The 22184-nt window shown below is 40.2% G+C and overlaps 1 protein-coding gene across 5 annotated transcripts in view; it reads right to left on the reverse strand.

Annotated features, from left to right (window-relative positions):
• arhgef12a (Rho guanine nucleotide exchange factor (GEF) 12a) overlaps positions 1-22184 on the reverse strand; it is a 75619-nt gene that overhangs the window by 9075 nt on the left and 44360 nt on the right. For all 5 annotated transcript variants that reach the window (XM_057838813.1, XM_057838812.1, XM_057838811.1 and 2 more), the window contains 28 exons: positions 21031-21129; positions 20151-20200; positions 19909-19966; positions 19652-19818; positions 19431-19547; positions 15909-16013; positions 15605-15736; positions 15395-15493; positions 14572-14682; positions 14383-14481; positions 14251-14293; positions 13869-13974; positions 13646-13783; positions 13539-13571; positions 13092-13206; positions 12908-13013; positions 12631-12834; positions 12424-12562; positions 6921-6953; positions 6693-6844; positions 6317-6463; positions 6147-6232; positions 3437-3562; positions 3200-3314; positions 2698-2798; positions 1390-1467; positions 801-876; positions 31-198 (listed from right to left, as the gene is read on the reverse strand). In XM_057838813.1, the coding sequence (XP_057694796.1) occupies positions 31-198; positions 801-876; positions 1390-1467; positions 2698-2798; positions 3200-3314; positions 3437-3562; positions 6147-6232; positions 6317-6463; positions 6693-6844; positions 6921-6953; positions 12424-12562; positions 12631-12834; positions 12908-13013; positions 13092-13206; positions 13539-13571; positions 13646-13783; positions 13869-13974; positions 14251-14293; positions 14383-14481; positions 14572-14682; positions 15395-15493; positions 15605-15736; positions 15909-16013; positions 19431-19547; positions 19652-19818; positions 19909-19966; positions 20151-20200; positions 21031-21129 (3003 nt within the window). The remainder of the gene's footprint in view (positions 1-30; positions 199-800; positions 877-1389; positions 1468-2697; positions 2799-3199; positions 3315-3436; positions 3563-6146; positions 6233-6316; positions 6464-6692; positions 6845-6920; positions 6954-12423; positions 12563-12630; positions 12835-12907; positions 13014-13091; positions 13207-13538; positions 13572-13645; positions 13784-13868; positions 13975-14250; positions 14294-14382; positions 14482-14571; positions 14683-15394; positions 15494-15604; positions 15737-15908; positions 16014-19430; positions 19548-19651; positions 19819-19908; positions 19967-20150; positions 20201-21030; positions 21130-22184) is intronic.

The raw sequence follows: 22184 nt of genomic DNA on the forward strand, positions 1-22184 counted from the left end.
CACGTTACAAGAGGCAGGCTGCAAGCAGACCTGTCGCTACGGAGCGCACAAGCACAGTACTGAGCTTAATAATGGGGCTGAAAATGTGCTTGGTGTCGGCGGTTCCTGCCAGGTTCTTGCTGTGACACTTAAGGATGAGCCGTTCGTCTTGTTTTTGGAGCAAAACCAGGATGTCTTCCAAGAGGAGAGTGTACAGCTCTGAGAGGATACAGATACCATGAGATCATTTGGCAAAAAAAAAAAAAAAAAAAAAAGCCCACTGTTCGGTTTGAACCTCAGTTTTGGGATCACGGTTTCGGTTTGGTTTCGGTTTGCTTTTTGCATTTTTTTTTTTTTAAACTGTCTTTATTTTGCTTTTAAGAGAATGAAATAAACACTTAAAATGTAAACATGTTCGACTGTTAAAATGCCTCTTAGCTCTTTGGCTAGTTTAGGGACTGACTACTGAAATACACACACAGTAGTAAAAAAGTTATTTGGCAAAGTAACTGGTGTTACCTTTCATGTTTTAAAAAAAAATAATTTTTTTAAACTTAAAAAAAAAAAAAAAACACACCAAAAAAAACCCATAGTAACCTTTGCTATGTTTGGAGGTGATTTAATGTTCTGAATCAACCGTTAAAGTTGATAAAAGTGCTCCCGTTTTTGCATTAATTCCCATCTACTTTTGACATGTGAAAATTTTAAAAGTGTTTCATCATTTAAAGATAGACTGATCGTACAGGGCGAACCGTACGGTCCGGCTTTGAACCGCAAACCGTTGCACTCCTAATATATACTAGTATTTTTATATGACAAACCAATGGTCTTGTCCTTGTTCACTTTCCATGACAGTGGACCTTCATGCACCATAGTTTTTTTCGTGAGATCTAGGTTCTGTGGAAGAACAGGCAAAAAATGTAATTACAAATTAGAAACCATAAAGCACCTTTGGTCAAAACAATTCATTCTAACGTTTTATCATAGTTACCATTTTTAAATATTTCAGGCAAATCATATCACATTTTGTAATTGTCAATGATTGTCAATGATACCGATGATGACAATAAATATTTCATTCATTCATTCATTCATTTTATGCTGTAAAAAAATAAAGCAGTACATGTTTGTTACTGTAATAGCATTCGTGTTATTAGAGTATAACGTATACCCTCAAATAGTGAAGATTCCTATGGCGTATTAACATGTTACATTATGGTAGCATTCCTCATGCTCACACTGTTTAATATTACCGGTACATTACACTGTTTAATATTACCGGTACATTATCAATATTACAGTCGTTAGGTTTTTGTTATCACATTCTCCAGTTTTACACTAAGGAGCTATTTTTGATTTAAATGACCAGATAAGGCTACATTAAAGTACACTGCAGTATGCTGCAGTCACCTTTAGTTCCAGGATCATTGGGTTGTCTGTCTGCTTAAGGGACGACAGGTCCAGTCTTCTCTGATAGTCCTCCAGCCTCTGCAGTAGGTAAAAAGAGTTTTTCTTTCGTTCTTTTTTCTAAATCTTTATGCAACAATAACAAGGTGAGCATCAAAAACAAATTGACTGAAGGACATACAACAAAAAAATTTAAACAATGCATTTTGAACAAGGACAACAATAAATAGTGGAATTTGAGTCCTTTTCACACGAGCAAAAGCAGTGAGCAGGGAAACCCATTCAGGAGAGGTTGCTGCTAGTGCAAGCACAAGTCATGGCAGAGGAATATTTAGTGGATAAATGGGTGTTCTTAAAAGTTAAGGAGCTAAGAAAAGGGTCTTTCAAAGCTCACCCTGGTAAAACCTAAATGCAAGGGCGTAGGTTTGGTCTCAACATTGGTAGGGACGATATTACTGTAATGCAAATAATGCAAACAATGATCAAAATCAGGGACAACTACAGTAGCTTGACTTCGTTGATCCTTTTGGAGGCTGGCCTGACTGCAGTAGTTTTGGTTATCACTTCTCAAGATTAACGTTATGCTAACTGTTGCAGGTCGGACTTTCAGTAGCTAAGTTAGTGCTGTTTCCCCCACCGCCACAACATTGACGTCTTTTTACATGACTTACAGTGGGTGCTGCCCCCCCCCCCCCCCCCCAAAGAAAACCCTTCTATCATCCCTCTTCTCCGAAGGGGGTGGCATGTTGTCGACATGAATCTGTTGGGGTTGTGTGAGTATGTCTGTGTGTGTGTCTTTGTGGCGGGACGGGGGACTTCATTTCATCAGCCAACAAACGTTCGTTTGAGGGGGAAAAATGGACAAGCATGAAAGCATGAAAATGGTAAGGCTTATTCTATCCTTACAGCATATGGTAAAACCATCTAAATTACCTATATATTTGAACTCTTTATATAATGAAATATGGTTGCTTAAAAAATGGTGGAGACATTTTGGGCATCCTGAGAATTTGCTAGTGTTATGTCCCTACCGTCCCATTGCAAACCTACGCCCTTGTCTAAATGATATTTCCAAGCACTTTGGGGGAACTTTTTCAGAAACGAGATTAAGCACGCCATGTTCTGTACAAAAACAGGACGGGTGGTAAACAGACTCAGTGCTGACACAGACCTGCGTGAACACGCATGTTATGCTTCCTGCTATGGTACCGAAAATTGGTATCAAAAGACTAAGCATGTTTCGATACGCGGTACTGCCATTGCACTTCAGTTGGTGCCTTAGAAGAATTGAAGTTCGGCACTCAGCCCTACCTGTTTGTCTTCTGATTCCTTTACAGCCTGGTTAACATGATTGAGGATCTTTCGACAGCAGTCTGCTGCCTGCTTGACTTTGTCCTTCTCTACCGCATCATCTGAAAGTTAATATCAATTAGTTGTCAAAGAAGGTGCCCTTGATTATGACCCCCAGGGAATCTAGCAAATTTATATTATCTCCATCCATTAGTTCAGTATGAATACAAAAGCAATAATACATCGTAACACATGGTTGAACTTTATCGCTGATGCTTTCTCAGTGTGAGACCGAAATGGTGATGACACGAAATATTGAGTGATACATTTGCTAATTTGCGCACTGCTGCTCCTGGCCCATTAAAATAATAATCCCCCATCTGTATTTTACTAATCGTTGGCATGTTGCCATACAAATCTCAGTTTTAATATTAGCGGCGTCACCTAAAGTGTAAGTCATTTGCATAAATATGAGCTTTCCAGACACATCATTAAGGCAGTGACATAGCGACATGGTACTTACCTGTGTACTTGGAAATGTTGTCCAGCAGCAGGGGATACTTGGTGAATCTCAGCATCTCAATGGGTATAATGTCTTTCAGCTGCAGTCGCCGACACAATCGGTTACTCTGCGCCTCCTGAGAAGCACAACGAGTCCATTTTATCACACTGAATAGAAATGACTGCACGAATAATCGAGAGCAATCACACTGCATGGGTTCTTTATGTTTACAATGACCTTATCCTGTCATCTTATTACCTGCATGAAGGAAATGAAGCGCGAGTCTTTCTTCTGCTTGGTCTTTATGATCTCCAGGGCAAAAGGCTGATTACTGCAGAACGTCCCAACGGCCTGCTTAATCTTCTCTTCTTCTCCGCCGCTGAACTGTAAGCGCCGACACCAAAATAGGAAGGGGCAAAAACAGTGGCTTTGTTAATATGGGTCAGGGGCAGTCGCCATGGAGACCATGTTAACCATCACATTGAGCAGAAACTCTCAGAAGGGGGCCAGGCTTAAGTACTCGTGATAGAGACAGCTTAAATGTAGACAAGGCCCTCGGGAGGGAGCATTTAGCCTACTTATGCCCTGTAGAGAAATTTTGAACACGCCTGCCCACTGACATGTGGGTAAACTACATCGCATTCAACTCTCATCCGGAGATACGGTTAAGTCAGCCTAATATGGAGCATCATTTGACACGGACATTGACCAATAAATGGACTTTTGGTGAGCATCCTTTGTAGTAGCAAGCCACACTTGGCCTTCTTGAATAAACACAAATTAATAAAATGTTGATACAAACAAAATTAAAATGACTGAAAATAAATACACTAGCTATGGCCCCCAATAATATTCAAAAGTTAATGTTTTTATTATTATTATTGTTATTTTTAAAAAGCATAACAAAATTACTTGTTGAATGAATAAACATTTTGAATAGAGAGAATTGCAGCTATCTTTTATTTCTAAGCTATTTTTTTAACGTAATTAAAATAAATATTCAACGTTTGTTCCCTTTTTATGTTACTAAAAAAAAAAAAAAAAAATACAGGTAGTCCCTTGGTTACGATGTGCCCGACATACGTGATCTCGGTTTAAAGATGTCGGAATTTTGTTGTTTTTAACTTTTTTAAAAAATGTTTTGTTTTGTGATAGATGCTATTATTTTGGCGCAGCGTAGTACAGGTGGTAGCCTGCGAGTAAGAGCGTATATACTCACACAAAGAAGAACGTATTTGCGACCATGAAGAGGAACGCACACGCACACACGAAGAAGCGAGTCGCGTTACTGAGTAAGAGAGGGCAAAAATGCAAGCTGGAAGCCTGCGCGCACATTAGTTGCTTGCGAAGCATCCACAGTGTGGTCGAATATTTGGGGCGAGTTTCTGTGATTGTTTTTGATGATGTGCGGATACTAACAGATACACGCTAATCATTTGCGTAGATTGTTATTGCTCTATCAGCAGCTAGTTACAAACGCAAATTGGAATTACTGTTGTTGAAGATGAAACTGATTTAATTTTTTTTTAATTTTAGTTTAATTCTGCAAGTGTTGATGTCATAAGCAGCTGAATAAATTCAACAAACCACACGGGATATCTGACATCATCATTTTGGAGCTTAGCTCGCTGCCTAGCTAGGACTTAGCTCCAACATTTTGGCGAAGACAGTACAATGATGTATAATACATGTTTTGGGATAGTTATTTTGAGATTTAGGGGGTATCTAGGGTAGGGGTGGGCGATATGGCCTTAAACATGTATCATGATAAATGGAGCAGATTTATCTCGATAACGATAAATGACGATAAAGTCGTCCAAGCGGACTGTTATATAATTTGAAAATCTGAATCAATGCATGAAATACAGATTAACAGTTTCTTGTTGATTTAGTTACCAGCATTCAATTTGATATATTTAACAAATGTACATGCAGTCTAGACATTAGGTTTATACAAATGAATTGTAAACAATAAGAATTCAAGTATGAGCATTTATAACAGAGTGTATGGCTTGAACAATGTACATTGTCAAAATCAATATGCCTGTGCAAACATGTCATTGTAACACAAATGACTTGCAGCTCGAACAATACACTTCAAAAAGACAATTTATTGTTAATGGCTGCTGTGACATAATTATTATTATTATTATTAGCTGCTAGCGTTAGCTTACCGGGCTTCTGTTTGATTGGCTTCCTGATGATCACGTGACTCCCTACGTAAATACATTCACTGCTTTCTTAAAGGGGAATGAGCATAGACGAACAACACAGAGTCAAAGCGGGATGAAAAGACTATTTTCTTGTTTTATTAATTTACCGAATTTACCGACATGGTCAAAATTACGTCGGTCATCGTGAAGAATTTCGGTGACGGTAAATTTTCGGTTTACCGCCCAGCTCTAATCTAGGGGTACTTAAAGGGTAAATTCCGACCTACACGGAAATTTGGGTTACTTCGCCAGCATTGGAACAGAACCCGTTTGTAACCTGGGAACTACCTGTATACAAATAAGAACTCTATAAACATTTAAAAAAATAACAATGACAGTATTTACTATTACATTTTTGCCTGCCACTGAAAATGATAGACATCCAAATCATTTAAACTGGGAGGACTGGCTGTAAATGCTCATGTTTCAGATAGGGTCATTTGCAGTCGAAATGGATTGGACATTTTGTGCCGACAATGGCAGCCAATGAGTGAAAGGAGTGCCCAACAAAGAGTTAAACAAATATTTGTCCATTATTGAAAATTCCGAAAACAATAAAATCAGTCATGTTCAGTCAGTCATGTTCCTTAGAAGTAGAACACAACCAAATTACAGTGACCATAAGCAAGAGTTTGACAAGCAAGCTCATGTTTTCTATTCTTTTCTATCAACACAAGTGACCCTATTGTAAGAACTTATAGACTTGAACTTGAATAGAGCAGAGATTCAATTTTGTTTTAAAAAAAAGTACTCACCCAGGAGAGCAAGTCATCTCCAATCTGATCAATGACAGACGACTCGTTTCGCTTCCGAACAGCTGCCATTTGCTCCAGAATTGAAACTGAATTAAAAGCAGAAGCAAGCATTACGCTAAAGTTCGTGAAAGTGTTTGTTATTTGTGTGACTGTATTGTTTGAAAGCGCACCATGTAGTTGCAGAATCTCCTCCAAGTTGGTGAAGATATTTTTGATGTCAGCAGGAGGAAGAATGGCATCTTTTGAAAGCTTCTGGTAGAAGACGTGATCCAAAACTCTCAACATACGCACATGTGCACGCTCCGTGTAAAACAGCTCTGCAAACGTCAAATAAACGTTAACAAATACAGTGATGTTTTTCCCCCCCAATTTCCAATTCTCCATGGTCTAAATTTGAACCCACGACTGTGAAGTGGATGGCCAAACACCGGTAAACTTTCTTCGCCTTTCTCTTTTTTCAATTCCTCTAGGGTCCGTATTATTTTCAACCACTCTTTTTGGAAAAGAAGGCCATTCAATGCAATATTTCTAATATCAGACACTCACCATTGATAACTTCCTGTCTCTTGATTTCAAGAGGCCTAAGACCCGCCAGAACCTCCCGTCCCACAAGCTGCTGCCAGTTGAGCGGGTCGTGCTCAGAGTCTGTTCCCTGGTCGTCCTCACTCTGGACGTCAGCAGGACCCAATCCCTCGAGCCTACAGAGAAATGATGGAGCACTTGCTATTGCACATTTGAAATTTTGTGAATAACACAAAAGAAACATAACCTCACCTTCTGATGGCTTTTGGCGTTCCCTCATGGGTTCTACAATATCAACATAAATGAGTGATCAAATTAAGGCTGCAGCTTACAAATATTTTAAGAAACGGTCATTACATCCGCCAGTAGGTGAAACCTACGGACAGCGGGGTTTATGCAGTCCATGACATAAGTCTGTACGTTTGTGTTCAAGATATCCTATATTCTTTGTTGAGTTATGTTTGCAGAATATTTTTGTAACATGAAACAGAAGAAGTGACAAAAAATTAGGTAATAAGGTTAAAGATTTCAGACATCAGAAAAGGAATTCTGCAATAAAAGGCTCAAATTTGCAGGGTAGGTGATATGCTACGACATAAGGTCAAAGGTCACTAGAGCTGGGAATCTTTGGGCACCCAACGATTCGATTACGATTACTATTCAGAGGCTCCGATTCGATTATAAAACGATTATTGATGCACCCGCCTCCTTTTTTCTTTCTTTCTTCTTTTTTTTTTTATGTTTTGTACATGAGTTCAAAAATTGTTCAAAAATCCTCTCAGGCTAAACCAAACTACTATTTCAGTATCAAGTTAACATATAAGAGTAAACAAATATACAAAAATAACAGTAAATAAAATACTCAAGTCCCCATTCTGTATCAGCAGCTTTAAACTATATTCAATTTAATGTTGTGAATCAACTGTTACAGTTGTTAAAATTGCTCCCGTTATTCCATAATTTCCCTTCCGTCTACTTTTGACATGTTTTGACAAGTTTTAAAACTGTTTCATCATTTAAAGATAGATTCAAGACAAGATTTTGCCGATTTAGGAGTATTTTAGATATAAAGGTAATTAGATTCGCCACAAAAGAGCCTTTTAGAGAAGTCTACTGCTTTAAGATGGCGGCTGTTTACTAACGCCGGCAAGTCTGTCATTTCGCATCTCTGTTCAATAATACATGTTCTAACACCGCCGTCGTCTGTCATTTTGCATTTTGGAAGGAAGTAGCAAGAATTTTTTCTTCTTAATTAGATAAGAATAGGGGTGGGATTAAATAAGTTTTCTTCTTCCCACTCTTTTTCAGGCATGTAGTTGATGTTACAATGTTACTTAGCTTTGCTGCTCTTTTTGTTTCTTGATTATATGAGCTGTATACATTTGTTGTCTTGACAAGGAATAATGGCCTGAAATAAACGAATGAAATGAAAAAAAACAAAAAACAAAAATCTAGTTTTACATATACTGTATATGATATCTACTGTAGCCGTATGTTTGTAGCAACTAGCAACTGGGCGTTGTTTGTAGCGGCTGTCAGCCGCATTCAGGTATGATTGTTTTTTTTATCTAGCGGCATGAGTTGAACATGATATTTACTCTCGGTCCGTTCCTCATTGCGTCCCAAAGACCGCGCCTACTGTGTTTTACTTCGGCTTTTCCTGGTATTATTCAATAATCGGAATTTGGATGTTTGTGAATCGTTCTCGAATCTTCCACGGCCGAATCGCAAATAATCTAAGATTCGGAAATTTTGCACGCCTCGAAAGGTCACAGAGGTTAGAATTGAGTTGACGCTTTGAATTTGGCTGCTTAGGCAGAAATAACCTCTCCAAGAGATCTCCTCTAGTTCTACCTATGTTCTGATTGATTAATAAGGTTATCAAATGGAAATTGTTTTGCAATAATAAACAAAATCATTGGCATGAGAGGTGCGTGTATTATTGTTGTGCACTTGAGGTCCTTGTTCTGCATATTCCACATGTTATTTTGAAGTGTATCTTTTCAAAAGGTACAGCCTTGCCTGGTGATTGCCATGGGAGTTAGCAAATGAGACCTTAGAGTTGTGAGCTCAAGTTAGCGGCCAGCTATTAACAGGCTAACCAAAAGCCAGTCTGTGTGTTGAGTTATTGGGCTTTTGTTGTAGTTCTGGCAGCTCGAGTATCAAAATACTGACTAATTTGTTAGTGTTTGTTTATAAGTGTCAATCAGTATTGTCAGAATACTAAAAGTCGATACAGATAATACTCGAATTTTTGAAACTACTGTACAATAAAAAAAAAAAAGTATTAACAAAGAAAATGCAAAAATATTTTACATTACCATGACTATCAAAAGTCGTGCAAAATCAACCCCCCCACCCCCGACAACAAATTTCTGGTGACCTGTGGTAGTGCAAAAACAAATAAATGAGTAAAACAATTGTTATCAATTTTAGCAATGTTTGTTCATTCATCATCCGGATTGCTTATCCTCACGAGGGCTGCGGGAGTGCTGAAGCCTATCCCAGCTATCTATGGCAGGAGTTGGGGTACAGCCTGAAGTGGTTGCCAGCCAATCGCAGATTATAACAATATTTAGTCCAACACAATCAAATCTTAGCAGAAGAAATATACAGCCCAGAGCTCCAGGCTAACATTTTTTTTTTTTTTTTACGAGGCGCACAGTGGCCCCTAACTTAAAATTTTAGGGGCGCACACTGACCATGGACATGCAAAGTTTTCCTCTAATTTTCACTGTTTAAACGATACTTTCTTAATAAATGCATGAGGAGCACAGTGGCCCCTAATTTAAAATTTTAGGGGCACACACTGACCATCGACATGTAAAGTTTTCCTCTAATTTTCACTGTTTAAATGATACTTTCATAATAAATGCATAAAACTACAGACTTACGATTTACGAATATATATTCATTCTCTATCAGTTTTGACATCAACCAGTATACTACTTAGTAATCACGTTGACATGGGAATTTTGTTCCATTAATGTCACCTGGCACTACAACCAATCAGCAACAGATTTATTGATCGACAAATCACCTTTCAGGACATTGGCCAACCCAGAAATTGACATCCTCATGCCACTTTGTCAACATGGAGGCGTGTATCATTTTAGCAGTGTGTGACCAGCACATACGTTATGATACCTCTCAGCATGATTTCCGGGACATAATTAAAAAAGCAGCAGTATGGGAAGTTGTCGGTACTTAGAAAGGACCGCAAATTTTAAAATGCCGTCCAAAGTCATTGCTAATCAGAGACTAGCGATGACGCACAGGCAGTGTGTGTCGCTTGCTGCTGCGGTCACATCGCACCCGGTGTGTTGGCTTTCAGCTCAACGGCGATGGCTTTCACATTTCGCCATCGCCTCCCGTGTGTCAAGCCCCTGAGTTAGACTTATTCCCCCTGTCAGCTTCCTTTGAAACGGTGCTGGCAGATTTGTTGGAGAGAAAGTAGTCGCGTCTTGTTCTTTTCGCAATTGTTCGCAAGTGCTGTCAAGTTTTCCCGCTACCCTAATTATAACCATTCTCCACACATCGCCCACCTCCACCTTCTTTACATCACCCACCTCCACCTCCCTTTTCTTCTGTTGTATTTTCCCTTGACAAACCAGCTCGTTACATTACCCCAAACAAGTGGATTTAACCATGAAAGAGTTTGTCAGCAACAACAAAAAAAAAATCATAATTATAAATAAACTGAACAATTTTATTGGTCGCGCGTGTGCGAGTAGATGAAAAAAAGTACGCGTACCGGCTCTAATTTTTGTCGCAAAAAGTGACCATTTGGTTGCAGTCTGGAGCCCTGCAGTCTCCAGAGTGAGGAGAGGTGGGATGCACAGCAGTGACCAGATGGCATCAGTATCGATACTTTTGCAATCAAATATCGTAAAACTGTTTAGTATCCATACTTTGATACTTTTGACAAACCCTAGTGACTATTCTACAGTGTTGTTAGTGTACAGTGCCTTGCAAAAGTATTCGGCCCCCTTGAACCTTGCAACCTTTCGCCACATTTCAGGCTTCAAACATAAAGATATAAAATTTTAATTTTTTTGTCAAGAATCAACAACAAGTGGGACACAATCGTGAAGTGGAACAAAATTTATTGGATAATTTAAACTTTTTTAACAAATAAAAAACTGAAAAGTGGGGCGTGCAATATTATTCGGCCCCCTTGCGTTAATACTTTGTAGCACCACCTTTTGCTCCAATTACAGCTGCAAGTCGCATGGGGTATGTTTCTATCAGTTTTGCACATCGAGAGACTGACATTCTTGCCCATTCTTCCTTGCAAAACAGCTTGAGCTCAGTGAGGTTGGATGGAGAGTGTTTGTGAACAGCAGTCTTCAGCTCTTTCCACAGATTCTCGATTGGATTCAGGTCTGAACTTTGACTTGGCCATTCTAACACCTGGACACGTTTATTTTTGAACCATTCCATTGTAGATTTGGCTTTATGTTTTGGATCATTGTCCTGTTGGAAGATAAATCTCCGTCCCAGTCTCAGGTCTTGTGCAGATACCAACAGGTTTTATTCCAGAATGTTCCTGTATTTGGCTGCATCCATCTTCCCGTCAATTTTAACCATCTTCCCTGTCCCTGCTGAAGAAAAGCAGGCCCAAACCATGATGCTGCCACCACCATGTTTGACAGTGGGGATGGGGTGTTCAGGGTGATGAGCTGTGTTGCTTTTACGCCAAACATATCGTTTTGCATTGTGGCCAAAAAGTTCAATTTTGGTTTCATCTGACCAGAGCACCTTCTTCCACATGTTTGGTGTGTCTCCCAGGTGGCTTGTGGACAACTTTAAACAAGACTTTTTATGGATATCTTTGAGAAATGGCTTTCTTCTTGCCACTCTTCCATAAAGGCCAGATTTGTGCAGTGTACGACTGATTGTTGTCCGATGGACAGACTCTCCCACCTCAGCTGTAGATCTCTGCAGTTCATCCAGAGTGATCATGGGCCTCTTGGCTGCATCTCTGATCAGTTTTCTCCTTGTTTGAGAAGAAAGTTTGGAAGGACAGCCGGGTCTTGGTAGATTTGCAGTGGTCTGATGCTCCTTCCATTTCAACATGATGGCTTGCACAGTGCTCCTTGAGATGTTTAAAGCTTGGGAAATCTTTTTGTATCCAAACCCGGCTTTAAACTTTTCCACAACAGTATCTCGGACCTGCCTGGTGGGTTCCTTGGTTTTCATAATGCTCTCTGCACTTTAAACAGAACCCTGAGACTATCACAGAGCAGGTGCATTTATACGGAGACTTGATTACACACAGGTGGATTCTATTTATCATCATCGGTCATTTAGGACAACATTGGATCATTCAGAGATCCTCACTGAACTTCTGGAGTGAGTTTGCTGCACTGAAAGTAAAGGGGCCGAATAATATTGCACGCCCCACTTTTCAGTTTTTTATTTGTTAAAAAAGTTTAAATTATTCAATAAATGTTGTTCCACTTCACGATTGTGTCCCACTTGTTGTTGATTCTTGACAAAAAAATTAAATTTCATATCTTTATGTTTGAAGCCTGAAATGTGGCGAAAGGTTGCAAGATTCAAGGGGGCCGAATACTTTTGCAAGGCACTGTACATTGAGTGTGTCTGCAATAACATCAGTATGTAGAAAATGATTACTGCAAAGCTTCAAAGCATTTATGGGAAGTGTTAGATTAACCATTTCACCTCTTCATGAAATGTAAATGTAAGTGCTAATAATAGCAAATTCATTCTAGTGGGAATGTCCAGCCACCTGTCAGTTTCTCTGTCATCCTCTTGGAGTTGGTCCAGGCTGTAAAGGTCAAAGTGTGATGCGGGGTACGGTAACCCATCGAGGGGGTCAGACTGAAGACTGTCACTTAGCCTGGTGGGGGCTGAAGTTGGAGTTCCACCTAAATCAGTCATGATGTTACAAACAAAGTCTCACGTTCTCATTCCATGCACTGGTTTTCTAACTTACCAGAGTCTGTGTCTCGGCCAGCGTCAGAGCTGAAGGGGGTACTGTTTGGGGATGAGGTGGTGACAGATGTGGAGTGTGTGAGCTCAGGGCCCTCACTGGATTGGCTGCCCCTTAAACGACCCCCATCCGTGTGCTCGCTGGCCCCAAGGCTAGGCTGAGACAACTGCTTCTGAGGTTTGGGCCGACCGTCAAGCGCTTTGCCGACTGAGTACCAAGAGGAATGCAATCAGAATCTCAAAAAGCATTTCAAGTGAGGGTATGATTTCTAATAGCTCACCCGATGCTGCTTCGATGCGACTCGGCCGTCGCTGAGGTCCGAGGATACTAGGAAACCTGGGCTTCTTCACCTTCTCTTCACCATCCTTTTCTGTCTTAATGCTTTTCTATTATTGATGAATTTATATGATAAAATAAAATGTCAAGAAGGTGACTTAAGGGGTAACGTTCGGCAGAAGGCCAACCTTAATCTTAGGAAGGAAGTTGATCCGGACCCGTTTTGACTCCAGACTGCGAGGTTCCTTGACCCTCACACCAAGGTGCTTCATGTATGTATAAATGACATACTGCATTGTAGTGCTAAAGAATTGTGACATAGAAAACAATAAAACACCATGAGATCAAGAGTCCATATGGTGACTTACACCATATGTCATTTCATATCATCAGGGAAATTCATTCCCCATATGGTAGTGCACACTAAACTATTTCTGCACATTTTTGAAATTTGCATAATAAATGCTAGTACGTAAATAATTTAGCAAAGCAAAAGGTTTTTTTTTTGTTGCTCTTGTTCTTATGCCAGTGCTATTGAAATATTAATTATGAATTATATTGCTCTACAGACGATAAGTGATCCTTTTGGTCGTTCATTCAGTACATAAGTGAGTCCGCCATTCAAATCAGCTTACCACTTCTCTTCTTCCGTCGTCTGAGCGGTAACCCTACAAAGACATATTTTTCAGTTTTACACTGATTAACAACTTAAACTGTTTCCATGTTGATCTACTTAACTTACAGGATATCCTCTATCTTGGTAATTATATTTTCAGCGTAAGAGCGTTCACGTTCGAGTGTGACCCGATCTCTCACACGTTCTTGGTCCAGCCTGGCCAGCTCCACTTCAGCAACGGTTAGACCCATACTGCGCTTTTGTCTGTATGCACAAACATGTAATGTCATGTAATTTAGAGGAGTTGATAAAATATTTTTACATATATCAGCTCCAGAACCAAGACTACCTGAAATCCTCGAGGTTCTTCTGTATATCAGGGAGCAGTGAATCCTGCAGCGTTTGAACGTGTTGTCTGTTTATTTCTTCTGGAATCAATTCTGTCCGTCGCCGATCTGCATTCAAATGGCGACATGGCGAAAACACTTATTGGTGTTATCTGATATGTATATACAAAATGGAGGAAATTTAATTCTTTAATTTTTTTTTTTTTTACAAAAAGGAAATTTATTATTAAGCACGAAAAAATTGTGCAATATATAAAGTATGCAGCATATGCGTCAGTTCAAATAATGTATATTATTGAAATAAAAACACCAAAGAAACAAGATGAACTATAATAGAGTCTCATCCTATTAGAAGATAAACAAAGAGAAGGTAGAAAAACTGACCAAGATCAGCAGATATTGATTCCGGAACTGCCACTTTCAGGTGCTGCAACAAAAAGAACAACTATTAGATACCAGTCATAACCAGTGTTGTCGTTTCCTGATTTCACTGCAAAGAATAAAGTCAGCACTTACTGCTCCCCGATCAATGAAGAAGGTATGGAGGTCCATGAACACCCGTCTGGTCTCTTTGGAGTTGGTCTGCTTGTACAAGTCAGCATAGAGGTAGCACAGCTAGGGACACGAGATAATTAATGAAAGGCAAAAACAAGACAATAAAAGAGCTTAGATTTGAATCAAAACAAAATGTGCAGATGGTCGTACCACCGGGGCCGGATCAAATTGAGATATGACGTGGTGCATAAAGGCTGCAAGGTGGGCAGGCCGAGACTTGAGCTGCTCAATGCTGGCAAAACGGTTACACTGGCCATTTGTCTGCAACAGAAAGGCATGGACACTGATGTAGTGCTGCAACGATTAATCGATTAACTCGAGTATCTGATTAGAAAAAAAAAAACTGAATTCAATTTTGTTGCTTTGAGTATTCGTTTAATTAAAGTGGTGTTGCAATGGTTGATTTTGAAAGTGTTTGCATTTATTTTTATTGATGAGGGTGGATACGCTGCCCTCTGGTCTGCCTCTTTTCACATGGCTGAATCCAACTGCTCCCTGTTAAGACCAACATAAGCCAAGTTTTTGTTTGATCTAATGTTTTTTAATGCATTTGTAATTTAGTTTATAGGTATATTTAGCTGTTTTTGTGGGAATATGTGTCTAAACCGTTTGTTAAGAGCATTGTAAAGAAAAAAAAAACTAGCATTTTATAGCATTTAAGCTAGCAGACTTTTTCTATGTAAGTTAGCCAATTTTTCTTTTGTTGTACGGAGATCCTCATTTAAAAAAAAAAAAAAATATATATATATATATATATATACTGTTTGAGGCTCAGCTCAGGGTTAAAAATTTTCCTTATCCGATTACTCGATTATTCGAACTAACTAGTCCATCGATTAACCGACTACTAAAATATTCGATAGCTGCAGCCCTACACTGATGTAAAAACAAATGTATAGTAAGATGCAATAACATGTGGTCATCGTCAGGTAGCAGTTTAATAAAGTGATGAATGTCAAAAATAGCTAATCACCTGCTCATGGTCAGAATCAAAATAGTCGTCCTCAGCTCCAATTATCTGTGAGACGAGGCGAGAGGAGGGACTGCTGACAGTGGTGGGAGACAGGGAGTCCTAAAGACAACACAGTGACACATTGCTAAAATAGTACTTTCTTTTACAAATCCATTTTGAAGTTGTCAGATGATAAAAGAGAGAAACAGCAAAAATACAACGCAAAAGTACCAGATCAGTGGCATCCTCTGTCTCTGGGGAGTGGCAGGAGTTGAAGCTGTTCCTGGGTGTGCTCTTTGGGCTGGGGCAGGACAACCCCCTCTGGCATAAACTCTCTGGGGAGCTGAGTCCAAACCCAGAAATCTGTAGGCAGTGAGGTGCTTAATCTTAAACTCGGAATCAATCCTGTATTTCCTCACCGATCAACATTCATCATGCATATTGAGGTATTTAAATTAGAGTCAAAAAGAAATGTTCTGAATTATTGCAAAGACTGTGATGCTATTCTTTCGCCTAGTAAGAAGGACCAACTTACAGGTGTGCCGCTCCAGGACAATTCAGCACTTTGGTCTCCTGCCGCAGGAGTGTGTGCAGTCTCAAACATGCTACTATCATCTGGATCTCCACCTGGAGCAGCCTCCTAGATGTTTACAGAAACATTGGTTAAAAACCAAACATACAATCTAAGAGAATATGTACAGTAGTGAAATAGCTTTGAAAATAGACTTAAAGGGACTATACAGGATTTTTAGAGTAAATTATAAAATACTTTTGTACTCCACGCATGCTCGACCAATGCCGTAGTGAGTACACAGAGCCCTTACATTTTAACTGAGACTGCCCCAAAAAGCCCTCTTTCTTCCATTCAATAGAGTGTAGGAGCCTAAATAATGTTGAGTTGGATATTCATGTTAGTTGAAAATAATTTATTTTGGTTCTATAAGACAGGTTTGTGATTTGTTTGTCTGGTTTCGTGGGACAGGCTTGTGACGTCGTATGATATACAGTGGGGAGAACAAGTATCTGATACACTGCCGATTTTGCTGGTTTTCCCACTTGCAAGCCATGTAGAGGTCTGTAATTTGTATCATAAATTCTCTTCAACTGTGAGGGACGGAATCTAATAAAAAAATCCAGAAAATTACATTGTATAATTTTTAAATAATAAATTTGTATTCAACTGCATGAAATAAGTATTTGATACATTACCAACTAGTAAATATTTCGGCTCTTAGTTCTTTTTTAAGAACCCCTCCTGTTCTCCACTCATTACCGGAAGTAACTGCACCTGTTTGAACTTGTTACCTGTATAAAAGACACCAGTTCACATGCTCAAACAAACAAACTCCAACCTCTCTACAATGGCCAAGACCAAAGAGCTATGTAAGGACATCAGGGATAAAATAATAGACCTGCACAAGGCTGGGATGGGCTACAGGAAAATAAGCAAGCAGCTTGGTGAGAAGGTAACAACTGTTGGAGCGATTATTAGAAAATGGAAGAAGTTCAATTTGACGGTCAATCTGCCTCATTCTGGGGCTCCATGCAAGATCTCACCTCGTGGGGCATCACTGATCATGAGGAAGGTAAGGGATCAGCCCAGAACTACACGGCAGGACCTGGTCAACGACCTTAAGAGAGCTGGAACCACAGTCTCGAAGAAAACCATCGGAAACATATTACGCCGTCATGGATTAAAATCCTACAGCGCACGCAAGGTCCCGCTGCTGAAGCCAGTGCATGTCCAGACATGTATGAAGTTTGCCACTGACCATTTGGATGATCCAGAGGAGCAATGGGAGAAGGTCATGTGGTCGGATGAGACCAAAATTGAACTTTTTGGTCTAAACTCGGCTCGTCGTGTTTGGAGGAAAAAGAAGGATGAGTACAACCCCAAGAACACCATCCCAACCGTGAAACATGGAGGAGGAAAAATCATTTTTTTGGGGGCTGCTTCTCTGCCAAGGGTACAGGACGACTGCACCGTATTGAAGGGAGGATGGATGGGGCTATGTATTGCCAGATGTCTTGGCTGACAACCTCCTTCCTTCAGTGAGAGCCCTGAAGATGGGTCGTGGCTGGGTCTTCCAGAATGACAACGACCCAAAGCACATAGCCAAGGCAACTAAAGAGTGGCTCCGTAAGAAGCATCTTAAGGTCCTGGAGTGGCCTAGCCAGTCACCAGATCTGAACCCGATAGAAAATCTATGGAGGGAGCTGAAAGTCCGTGTTGCCCGGCAGCAGCCCCGAAACCTGAAGGCTCTGGAGAGGATCTGCATGGAGGAGTGGGACAAAATCCCTGCTGCAGTGTGTGCAAACCTTGTCAAGGACTACAGGCAACGTTTGGTATCTGTAACAGCAAACAAAGGTTTCTGTACCAAATATTAAGTTCGATTTTGGTGATGTATCAACTACTTATTTCATGCAATTAAATGCAAATGTATTATTTAAAAATCATACGTGATTTTCTGTTTTTTTGTATTAGATTCCGTCCCTCACAGTTGAAGAGAACTTATGATACAAATTACAGACCTCTACATGCTTTGCAAGTGGGAAAACCAGCAAACTCGGCAGTGTATCAAATACTTGTTCTCCCCACTGTATAATGCGGAAGTGGCTGTGTGGACGGGCAGTTGGCGCTAAGGCAGAGAAGAAGGAATAGGTCAGATAGAGCCGAAATAATTTTTTGAACTCTCTCTCTCTCTGTTTTTGGATTTACCTTTCAAGTGGATTAATTTTAGTTTCCTCATTCTCTCATTTGCTGTTTTGTTTACGTTTGGATTACCTATGTTGGATTAAATGAACGAACTCAAGTGAGCAGCGTGAGGGTTTTCTTGGCTGCGAGGGGGAGCGCGTCAATTCTACGGGCTTTTACGTTTTGGAACCAATAGAGGGTTCGGGTCGACCACTCTGGGCGAACACGCACCTGTGCATGTGCACGTCCACGCGTGTTCCTGCGGCAGCAGAACTGTCCCTGCTTGGCAAAAACACTTCTAATTCACTTTTCTAACCCACTTAAGACTTGCTACTAACAGTAAACAATCACATTTGGCATTTTTACATTTCTGGTGCTGGTCTGATGGGCTAACGCTCGTTGCTTTGTGTTCGTGCTCATACAACCTTGCGCCCCATGTCTGAGTTTAACATAGGCTGTCGTTAAGCTTTAGGCCGAAGGTGGCAGCCGTGAGTAAAAAATTAATTAACTCTGTATTCAAATTAATTAGCAACATTAACTCATGAGGACAATGTGCCAAACAATTTTACCACTCCAATAAATAAATAAATAATAGAACAAAAATGACAGTGTCTTTGGACAGAAGGAGTGTTTTTATTTTGTTGCTGCTGGCAGTATCAGCTCCTTTGTTATGATGTGGGGTTATTTTGCACCAAGTAACTTGGTATGCCACCTTATATGATGCTAACAGTGCTCGCTGGATTACTGACACTAACACTAACAAAGCGGGACGATTGTTGGCAATATTCGGCACGTTTTCGCAGAAAAAAAAATCAAGTGGCTCATTAATGTGATAAGGGTCTAATGTCTTTAAGTGACATATTTGGCTTCTTACTGTCCGCTGCAAATATTTTTTAGACACAGTAAACAGACTGGTCTTTCCTCATCTCCCACTGTTTTAAAAGTCAAAGCCAAACGCTACACACCATTCATCATATTTCCTCGTTTTAGCTCTTCATATCTCCAGCGCTCTTTGCTGTGCGCGCTTGTTTGGTTAAAAATACTGCGCACGTCACACTTTATTCTAGTACGGCAATAAAGTATGTTCCCCAAGGTCACACATGCCACACCTGGCATTGCTCTGCGCCCAACTATTTCAGAAGTACTGTTCTAACCGAATAAATGATCACACACTTCGAGATTACATTGGGTAATGAGGTACATAAAAATGGTGCGGGCACTTCAACTTAACCCTAAAGAAATATAAGGACTCTTTGTGTGAAGTCTAAATGTGACACATCGACTCACATAAAAACCTTCCAGATGTAGCTGGCACATCGTGTCCCTTGATACCTGTTTGTCAACAGGTGTGGTCTTCCTTACCTGTGTTGCGCCGGTGGCCTTGAAAAGCTGACCCTGCAGCTGTGGAATGTGTTTTTTAGCTTCTTGGTTATCTTTCAGTAGTTTGGGGGAAGGGGTTCTGCCATCCTCCTTCATTGCCTAGACAGGAGGATGTGTACAGTTCAAACATTATATTAGAAGCAACAGAAAAACTTTCAAAACATATCTCATTTGGTATGTCATGTCAAGTCATTCAAACCTACCCATTGAGGTGTGGAGGAAAGCCGGTCATGACTGTATGGGCGTTCTGCTGCAGGCGAGTTAGGAGAGGATATGCAAACACCCAACATTTCAGACTCTGCTTCAGACAGGGGGATCTGTGCAAGCCCTGGCGGGCGACCCAGTACTGTGAGGGCCACATAAGAGCCCGCTACAATGGGAGGGAATTGTGTTTTATTCATCAGTACTGACAATGTAAAAACTAACTTTTGTTGATTATAAAAAATAACAAAAAACTTACATTTGATAAGCTTTACCACTTCTATGTGGTTTGAATGTGTAACCAGGGTTCCATTAACCTGAAAGAAATAATTGGCATTAAGTAAATTGCTAAACACAGAAGACACAAGTTCTTCAACTAAACATCAAAATCTGAAGGGAAAAGGGAGACTGACCAGAAGGTGGCAGCCTACAGCCTATTTAGTTATTGGAGAAAACGTTTTACTAACAAGAGTACAATAAAGAGACTGATAAATACACTACCTTGATGATCCTGTCTCCTGTCTGAACCCCAGCCCGCATTGCAGCACCATCTGACACACACAGCAAGTGATCAGAGCGTTAAAGAAATAAATAATACAATTAAATAAAAGGAACACAAATTGGTTTAGATGGAACGATGAGAACAAAAAACACTACTCTGACAGAAAAAGGCAGCTATTTGAGTACCACAACAGTGGTTCTATTTCATGAAGGACCTGTTTCACAGTTCCACTTCAAACAAAGGATTTAAGTACTCCATAAGACAGGTTTATTACGACTCCTGTCAAGCTGAAACAGTTTAGCTTCTTTGGCTAGCATGAAACAGATAAGCACAAGATGATGAAGCCCAGGATAAATGCACAGACTAGTCTTTTACAATGCCTGGCATTTTAGATTTGAGTTTCCCTGTCATTGACAAGATTAGATGTCCAATTTACTTAAACTGGAAGGAGTGGTTGTAAAAACTCGTCATTCAATGAGAATGATTACTGCAAGACCTCCCAGTCAAAATGAATTGGACGTCTAGCGCTGTAAATGACAACTGATGAGTTAATTATCCAGTGTGGGCTACTTTAATTGCCCATTCAGACAAAAAACAGGAGCCACACATAGAGCAACGGCAGTTCTCGCTTTGTGACCTGTTAACAACCCACATCATCCTCCAGAGTCAGCAACACGCTTTGAGTGACCACATATCCTGTCAAAGTCCTCATTTAGAAAGTCTACACGAGAACACAGCTCATCTGTAATGACTAAGGAAATATATAATTCGCAGCATTATTAGTGTCTCAAGAACATGAGTGGCAGTGGCGGCGAAGATGACTTCCCTACGGCCGTTATTGCGATGAAATAATGAGAATTCTTAAGAGTCTCGCGTCACCTTCTTTGACGAGCTGCACAAACACCGGATTGTCACCACTGACTGTGAGCCCAAAGCCATTTTCGTCTTTCTGGATGATGACACATCGCTGGACCAGACCTGCAAGTGAGACAAAGACAGGAAATAGGAAAAACATCAAGTCTTAAAAAAGCTCTGTATCAAACGTCATACTTTCTTTTTTAAATGTGACATTACTTTGTTTGGCTTCATATATTGCTAATCAAACTATCATCACATTGCTCGAAAGATTATCTATTAATAAAGAGTATACAGTGGGGCAAGTAATTATTTAGTCAATCGTCAATTGGGCAAGTTCTCCTACTTGAAAAGATTAGAGAGGCCTGTAATTGTCAACATGGGTAAACATCAACCATGAGAGACTGAATGTGGGAAAAAAACAGAAAATCACGTTTGATTTTTAAAGAATTTATTTCCAAATTAGAGTGGGAAATAAGTATTTGGTCACCTATAAACAAGCAAGATTTCTGGCTGTCAAAGAGGTCTAACTGCTTCCAATGAGGTCTAATGAGGTTCTACCCGTTACCTGTATTAATGGCACCTGTCTTTAACGCATTACCGGTATAAAAGACACCTGTCCACAAACTCAGTCAGTCACACTCCAAACTCCACTCTGGCCAAGACCAAAGAGGTGTCGAAGGACACCAGAGACAAAATTGTAGACCTGCACCAGGCTGGGAAGACTTAATCTGCAATAGATAAAACGCTTGGTGTAAAGAAATCAACTGTGGGAGCAATTATTAGAAAAAGGAAGACATACAAGACCACTGATAATGTCCGTTGATCTGGGGCTCCATGCAAGATCTCACCCCGTGGCGTCGAAATGATAACAAGAACGGTGAGCAAAAATCCCAGAACCACACGGGGGGACCTAGTGAATGACCTACAGAGAGCTGGGACCACAGTAACAAAGGCTACTATCAGTAACACAATGCGCCGCCAGGGACTCAAATCCTGCACTGCCAGACGTGTCTCCCTGACGAAGCCAGTACACGTTCAAGCCCGCCTGCGGTTCGCTAGAGAGCATTTGGATGATCCAGAAGAGGACTGGGAGAATGTGTTATGGTCAGATGAAACCAAAATATAACTTTTTGGTAGAAACACAGGTTCTCGTGTTTGGAGGAGAAATAATACTG

Source organism: Corythoichthys intestinalis, chromosome 6 (genome assembly GCF_030265065.1).
Source record: "Corythoichthys intestinalis isolate RoL2023-P3 chromosome 6, ASM3026506v1, whole genome shotgun sequence".
Classification (NCBI taxonomy): domain Eukaryota; kingdom Metazoa; phylum Chordata; class Actinopteri; order Syngnathiformes; family Syngnathidae; genus Corythoichthys; species Corythoichthys intestinalis.